The sequence below is a fragment of the Drosophila hydei genome, unplaced genomic scaffold (assembly GCF_003285905.1).
Source record: "Drosophila hydei strain 15085-1641.00,03,60 unplaced genomic scaffold, DhydRS2 tig00000355-arrow-arrow-pilon, whole genome shotgun sequence".
Taxonomy (NCBI): Eukaryota; Metazoa; Arthropoda; class Insecta; order Diptera; family Drosophilidae; genus Drosophila; species Drosophila hydei.
In genome coordinates, this window is record NW_022045715.1 from 58,392 (window position 1) to 66,420 (window position 8,029).

At 40.3% G+C, this 8,029-nt stretch overlaps 3 protein-coding genes across 4 annotated transcripts; 2 read left to right on the top strand and 1 right to left on the bottom strand.

Annotated features, from left to right (window-relative positions):
* Nucleotides 1-310: 310 nt before the first annotated feature.
* On the bottom strand, nt 311-4,485 carry LOC111597263 (GTP-binding nuclear protein Ran). Of its 2 annotated transcripts, none has more exons than XM_023311874.2 (3): nt 4,332-4,485; nt 1,975-2,503; nt 311-1,226 (listed from the first exon to the last, which is right to left on the bottom strand). In XM_023311874.2, the coding sequence occupies exons 2-3, from the start codon at nt 2,407-2,409 to the stop codon at nt 1,011-1,013; spliced, it is 651 nt and encodes a 216-aa protein (XP_023167642.1). In that variant the 5' UTR covers nt 2,410-2,503; nt 4,332-4,485; the 3' UTR covers nt 311-1,010. The 2 variants fall into 2 exon arrangements, with proteins under 2 accessions (XP_023167642.1, XP_023167643.1); XM_023311875.2 differs by lacking the exon at nt 4,332-4,485 and adding an exon at nt 2,639-2,657.
* Nucleotides 4,486-4,601: 116 nt separating this feature from the next.
* On the top strand, nt 4,602-5,925 carry LOC111597262 (cyclin-dependent kinase 7). Its single transcript, XM_023311873.2, has 2 exons — nt 4,602-4,773; nt 4,831-5,925. Exons 1-2 carry the CDS (start codon nt 4,708-4,710, stop codon nt 5,821-5,823), a joined length of 1,059 nt encoding a protein of 352 aa, XP_023167641.1. The 5' UTR covers nt 4,602-4,707; the 3' UTR covers nt 5,824-5,925.
* A 1,046-nt stretch (nt 5,926-6,971) lies between these two features.
* LOC111597301 lies at nt 6,972-7,965 on the top strand. The gene has a single exon (XM_023311924.2). It carries the CDS (start codon nt 7,188-7,190, stop codon nt 7,863-7,865), a length of 678 nt encoding a protein of 225 aa, XP_023167692.1. The 5' UTR covers nt 6,972-7,187; the 3' UTR covers nt 7,866-7,965.
* The last annotated feature ends 64 nt before the right edge of the window (nt 7,966-8,029 follow it).

Consider the following 8,029-nt stretch of genomic DNA (forward strand, 5'->3'; position numbering starts at 1 on the left):
ACACAAGTCTCGCTTCGAGCTGCTTTCAATCAAGCTAACAATCTTCATCAATCGCCGAATCTATCAATCAATCATATATGCGCTCAATGCTAAACAAAATACAAGTTTGAGTGCTGCAAATTGGGTTTAACTCGTTAAAGTTATCCTGCTGTTCATATCAATCAATCAATCAGTCAGTCTACAGCTAGACAGCAGCAATGTTTAGAGGTTTTGACTTTAGTTCTACATACATCGTTCAATCAATCTAATTGTGCTTAGTCTTAAAAGCTTCTTTAATAAAAGTTTCGGCGTATTTCATTCAAGTTCTTTGTTTTCAGTTTATTTTGCCTTAGCTATTTTTATTCATCCATTTAAATCGCAATAATTTATTGTTGTTTTGTTTTTGTTGTTGTTTGTGTTGTCAATGCCTTTGTTGTTGCAATGTAACCTATTAATGGTTTCTAAATTTCACAATTACTCTAAGCTCAAAACTTGACGCCGCTGACAATTCTTCGCTTAATTAATTTTGCATTGGGGTTTCTCCTCTTCTTCTTTCTCCTGCTTTGTGGCTTGCTCCTTGCTTATGCTTCTCTTTTCTCATTATTGTTTTTAACTTCTGGCTAAAACATAATTTTGTGGGCGTGCCACAAAAAAGCCAGCCAATACAATAAACGGGAGAAACAAAAAATTAAAATTTAAATTAAAAAAAAAAAAAAAAAAAACAAACAAATTGATAAATCAACATGACAATTTGGATGCAACACTGTAATACGCTGTATGTGTATGTGTGTTGAGTGTTGTGTGTGTGTATGTGTCGATATACAACTGCTTATATTTTAATCCCGGCACTGCGCTTTTTGCTCTTGTTGCTGTTGTTCAGCCTGTGGTTGCTGCTGTTGTTCTTGTTCTTTCCAAAGTTTCCGTTTATTCTCTTTTTTTTATTATTTTTGTTTTCTTAGTTTTTAAGTTGGGGTTTTCTCAATTATATCTTTTTTAATCTTTTGTTTTGAATTCATTGTAAACTAATATGCTTATAGATCCTCATCCTCATCAGGCAAGGCGGTCGCCTGCGCCTCCTGCAAGTCACGCTCGATCTGCAACTGCCAGTCTTTATCCATTTTGACCTCCGGTGGCAGCAGCGCCGGCATTGCTACGAATTCCAGATTTGGATCACCGACCAGCTTGCGGGCCAGCCAAAGGAATGGTTTCTCAAAGTTGTAATTCGATTTTGCAGAGATGTCGTAGTACTAGAAGAAATCGAATAAAATTATCGATTACAAACCGTTCTCGATGCGCATGTTAAGTAGAAGAATTGAAATCGGACACCTTAATGGTAATAACTGACCTGACCTCTACAAGCTATCGACTGCTCAAATTTTGAGAATATCTAACTTCTATTTATCAGCATACGCATATATATTTATATTTTATAGACCTTGGAAACCTCATCTCTGATTCTTTGAATCGGACTTGTATTATGCTTCATGGATTGTAGGAACCTTGCTTTAAAAGATCCGATTTCTGTTTATAAAAATGTATATATATATACTCCGTGGACTGGAGATATCTCATATATTTTCTTCAAGTAAGGTAACAGATTCTATTTAAACCGATTTAAAGATATTTAGACAAGTTGTTTAAAGAAGGGAAAACAATGTATAAATATACAGAAATTCAAGAAGAGGTTTCTACTTTGTAAGCTAACAATATTTGATTTTGAATGCATTTTTTCATTCGTCCACAACTGTGAATACATATATATTAAGTGCGCATAAGAGAGACAAAAGTCTATATATTATAAATATTTAATGTATTAAAGTGAAGCATATTTTCTGCGATCTATGTCTGGGCTGCTCTACGCTATGCTGCATTTTCTCTCTCATTCTCATTCTCATTCTCTGCATCTCTGTCTAATGCATTAATTTTCTCTGACTTATGAGAATCAAAAAGTGAACATATCAATTTGGAGGCTGGGCTTGACTATGAGCAACTCACCTGCAAGTTTTTCTTTCGGTGAAACACAATGCTTTTGGCCTTGACCTTGCGATCCTTAATATCAACCTTGTTGCCACATAGGACAATGGGTATATTCTCGCAGACGCGCACCAGATCTCTGTGCCAGTTGGGCACGTTCTTGTAGGTGACACGCGATGTTACATCGAACATGATGACAGCGCATTGGCCCTGAATGTAATAGCCGTCGCGTAGTCCGCCAAACTTCTCTTGACCAGCAGTGTCCCATACATTGAAGCGGATCGCGCCTCGATTGGTGTGAAAGATCAATGGATGCACCTCCACGCCCAGTGTGGCAACATATTTCTTCTCAAATTCACCGGTCATGTGACGTTTGACGAATGTTGTCTTTCCAGTGCCGCCATCTCCGACCAACACGCACTTGAATGTGGGCATATCCTGTCCTTCCTGAGCCATGTTGTTGCTGTTTTGGTTTATGTTTTACTGCTTGTGCTTCTTCTTTATTTATGCTCGTTGCAACACAGTTTTGTTCTTCCAATGCTGCTGGTTGCTGTTTACAATAGAAACACGTTTCAATTAGTTTCGTTTATATTTCGATTTGGATTGAAACAAAAACAATTTCAATTTCAATTTCCTGTTCGATTTAAAAATCAAAGTAAAAAAAAAAGAAAAAAAAAATTCTTACACTCCGAGTCTGATGTTATGCGTGCGAGGAGCGCAATGCGAATGCGAATTGTGCAGGCAGCGCACCAGACATGAAATGTAAAGGCCAAAGCAGGAACAGCAAATGTAGCTGTAAAGCGCGCCAAAGGACAACAACAGCTGTTCAGCAGCAGAGAGCGAGAAAGGGAGTGAGCAGCGACTGCAAGAGAGCAGGCATAGGACAACAAAACTGCAGCTGTCATCGTGCGTATGCGTGTATGTGTGCGTGAATTTTGTGTGCAGGCAGGTAGCATGCGACAATGCCGTGAGAGGAGGCAGCCACTGTCGCTGCCGCTGCTACTGTTCTTGTCGCATTTATGTAAGCGTAAATAGTAGAATGATACGTTCTTTCGTTCCAAATGCAACCCTTATACATATGTATTTTAGCAAAACATAAACGACACAAAAATGATGCTTTGAAGATCTTGAAACTAGCCATCTTCAAGCAATGAACTAAAGGTCAAGCAAATATTCGACATCAAAACAAAAAAAAAAAAAAAATACATATGCATGTAACTTTTAATTTGACTTTAGCCTAGGCGTAGATCGAAGAGACATACTAGTCTGATACAGAAAATTCGTCTGCATATATTCTCTTTATTTCATGAATTTTGAGATACCAAGTTCCTCCTCTTACGAACATTATCACAGAATACATTTTTCCCACAATTCCACACTTGCAATGGGAGTAAAGCGAAAACAAATTGTGTGTCATACGAGCATAAATTACAGATTTTGTTGAAATGCGTTTCTCAGCTGAATCAGCACACACATATACATATGTAAGTAGCTCGAGCATAGACGCACACACAAAAGCAGCAGTGCTGCGAGTGCGAGTGAGCAAGCGAAATGGAGAGCTAGTGGCTGCAGACGCAGCTAATGCGCGCCAAAATGTACACGCAGAAAAAAAGAAAGCAAGCCAAGTGATAATGTAAAGGTAATTAATATGAAGAAATGCAATGGAAATGTTAAGACGAGTGTTTATTATTTATACTGCCAAATAACAAATGGTAATGCATAGCCTCACACACCTGTATATACACACATAGACATTCGGGCAATTGCCGACAAACATTCACATTCACACACGCAACATATACACGAGCAGACGCCAATACACGCGCCAGCCTGAAACATGACGCAAATTTTTTCATACTGCTTCGTGCTTAACCTCATTTGTTTGACGAGTAGCTATTCGCCTGCAAAGATATTTGGCATTTCCAAATTATCAAACTATGCGAAATGGCGTTTATACATTTTCGGTAAATGCATAAGACCAATACTGCATAGATTTACGTTAACATAGTACACATAACTCCGAACCTTTGTTAAGCACGCGGCTTCACCACGTCGTGCGACGCCGGCCTTCTACACAAACAAAAAAAAAGTATATCTTTTGCTATATAGTTAGCAACAGTTTGTACAAATGGGCGAGTTCATTTGCATCCATCATGCACAAATGCGTACGGCTGCATGCACACATGCAGATACGCATATTGTTAAATTGAATTGAATGTGCACAAATTGAACATTGCAGGCAGACAGAGACCCCAGACCACCTACCGATAGATTTTAGTGGTGACGCCGTCATCAAACGCTCTTGAGAGACGTTTGCAAAAATTCACGTTTTTCTTTTTTATTTGTGTAAGCGTCGAGTTGATTTTGGCTTTACTTACATGCTGGCTTTTTTTCTGCTTCAACAACTAGCAAAGAACACACAAACTAAATGTTTCTCTCAACAGCACGGACACAAATGACAAAGGTATTGCATCTACTATTATGGATTACTTTGGTAGTGAATTTGTTCACAACTTAAAAATATATCGATTTGTCAACGATTAATTTCAAGTTTTTACTTCTATGCGACCGTGTAGTTAACTGTCATGTGTAGAATATTAAATATTGAAGGGCATGCATCTATCGATATAATGTGGCTCATCGATATTTTTAATAATCTATCGCACCGGCTTATACCGCAATTGCCAGCTGGGATGGTCGACTTTTCAATTTGCTAGCGATTGTTTTCTTATATTTTTATGCATAAACGTTCAAATGTTGCCCCTGGGAGATGACAAAAAGGATCGCTATGCCAAGCTGTCCTTTCTTGGCGAGGGTCAGGTAAGCAATCATTTATATATGTGCGCACATGTTAAGTTTTAAATGTATTTGTTGTAGTTTGCCATTGTGTACAAGGCGCGCGACACCGTAACCAGCCAAATTGTGGCTGTGAAGAAGATTAAGAAGGGCAGCCGTGATGAGGCACGCGATGGCATCAATCGCACAGCATTGCGTGAAATTAAAATACTGCAAGAGCTGCAGCATGAGAATATTATTGGACTGGTCGATGTCTTTGGCCAGCTGTCGAATGTGTCGCTAGTCTTTGATTTCATGGACACCGATCTGGAGGTGATCATCAAGGACAACAAGATTATACTCACCCAGGCGAACATTAAGGCATATGCCATCATGACGCTGCGTGGCCTCGAATATCTCCACGTCAATTGGATACTGCACCGCGATCTTAAGCCTAACAATTTGCTGGTGAACAGCGATGGCATCTTAAAAATAGGCGATTTCGGTTTGGCAAAAAGTTTTGGCTCGCCCAACCGAATCTACACGCATCATGTGGTCACGCGCTGGTATCGCTCACCGGAGCTACTCTTTGGTGCCCGTCAATATGGAACCGGTGTGGACATGTGGGCCGTTGGCTGCATACTGGCTGAGCTGATGTTGCGTGTACCCTTTCTGCCCGGCGATTCGGACCTGGATCAGTTAACGCGAATCTTCAGCGTCTTGGGCACACCCACGGAGGCCGAATGGCCGCATCTGAGCAAGCTCCACGACTATCTTCAGTTTCGTCACTTTGTGGGCACACCACTACAGAATATCTTTACAGCCGCTGGCAATGATATGATCACGCTGATGCGCCGTCTCTTTGCTATGAATCCTCTCAGGCGTTGCTCATGCCGTGAGGCGCTCAGCATGCCTTATTTTCGCAATAAGCCAGCCCCCACCGTCGGCCCAAAACTGCCCATGCCATCGGCCATATTGGCCGCCAAGGAGGGCGCCAGTGTTGCCGGCGAGGAGAAGCCCGGACTCAAGCGAAAACTGGTTGAGACGACAGTCCGTGGCAACGTTTTGCCCCAGAAGAAGAAGTTGATGTTCTAGATGCCTACTGCATTCAGTTCTTATTTAACTAGTTATTTAGGCCGATAGTTATACAATACATTATATTTTTCCAAACTACCCAATCGTTTTTATTAAGTATATACTGTACGACATGTGATCAGCAATTAATCAAGCCCTTTGCGGTATGTGGGGTCGTCATAGTTTATAATTATATTTATACATATCAGATTAATAATCGAATTGCCCTAAAATTAAGCTTCTTTAAAGTTGAGTATTCATAAGGGGCTGTTTGTGTATATCCTGGAAAAATTGGCATTGGCTTATTTTGTACGTATTTATTTAGAGTTAAATTTTAATTTAAATTACTTTTTATACGTCTGCTATAATACTACTTAACTTATATTTATACTTGTACTTTTACTTATACTTATACTTATACTTATACTTATATTTATACTTATACTTATACTTATACTTATACTTATACTTATACTTATACTTATACTTATACTTATACTTATACTTATACTTATACTTATACTTATACTTATACTTATACTTATACTTATACTTATACTTATACTTATACTTATACTTATACTTATACTTATACTTATACTTATACTTATACTTATACTTATACTTATACTTATACTTATACTTATACTTATACTTATACTTATACTTATACTTATACTTATACTTATACTTATACTTATACTTATACTTATACTTATACTTATACTTATACTTATACTTATACTTATACTTATACTTATACTTATACTTATACTTATACTTATACTTATACTTATACTTATACTTATACTTATACTTATACTTATACTTATACTTATACTTTACTTCAACTTACTCTTCTGCTCTGCTGCTAAGCTTTTCAATTTGGACTTGCTTCTTTTACTTATATTTCTACTCACATGCATGCTCTTACTTTTACTTCATATACTCTAGTTATTAGCTCAATTTCTACTTTCATATTTACAGTATTCATTCTACTTCTACTTCTACTTCTACCAATTTCTTTACTTCAGCTCATATATTACAACTTATACTCTTAATTATACTTATACATTCACTTCGTGGTAAGTAGCTTGATTACTTCTATTGCTAATGTGTTTCCATTTTGATTTGAAAGGTGGTCAGAGCTGGGAGCTGGACAACAGATTATCCAGGCTGGCTTTGGATTTGCTGTGGCTGTGGGCTGGGATGGGAGTGGAACTCAGCAGTCTCTGATCAAAATTCACAGCGAACATTTCGGCAAAAGTTTTTGGGTGAGTATCGATTGCTACTAAATTGGCAGCAGGAGCAGGCGCAGGAGCAGAAGCAGGAGCAGCAGCAGCCGCAGCTTGCCCGGAACTGGGAATTGGAGTAGCAGCAGGAGCATGCCGCTAGGCAAGAAGTTGGCAATTGGCTCGGAGGAGGCACGACGCCAACGCGCCGAGCTGCGCACTAGCTATGGCAACAAGTTATCCAACATGAACTTGGGTCGCTTGGGTCGTTCCAATGCCTCCAGCTCCGAGCCAAGTCCGATTCAGAATGCGATTGTGCCGCCGCCAACCGCGTCACTGAGACGCATTGCGTCCAGTTTCGCCCACGTAAGCGATGTTAACTGCGGTAGCTGTGCGGCACTGCCGCACGAGGATTCTGAGGACGATGTTCGCGAGGAGCTGGCCGAAGTGCTAATACGCAGCGAACCATTCAAAACGTCAGCGGGCTCAACGGGGTCAGCGCGATCAGCGGCGATGGGTGGCCATTTGCCTGCCGCTGGCACAAGTCTGATGTCGGCAACAGCTGCCGGAGCTGCTGCAGCGCAGTCTGCTCGAGCCAGTCGCCCGTCAGTGGAGGAGCGACGCAATCACTATCTCTGCGCGGATGTGATGCAGTCACGCGCCAGCGAACGCTGGAGTCAAATAGCTGGGACTGTGTCCACGCTGTTCCGCGTGCGCCGCATCTCGACGGCGAATCCATTGTCGGAGCTGCGGCGCCTGAGGGAGCAACGCGATCTGCTGGAGGCGTTCACGCGGCCATTCCTCTATGAGGATGGCATACAACGCAAGTGAAGCGTTGCCACCTGGCCAAAAACCAAACAGCAAAGCCCACAGAAACAGCAACAACAGCAGTCCAGACAGATATTACATGCATGTATATAGAATAGTATATAAATAGTTCAAAAATAACAAATAAACTCTATATTCACATTCACATTCATCGGTTTAATGTATGT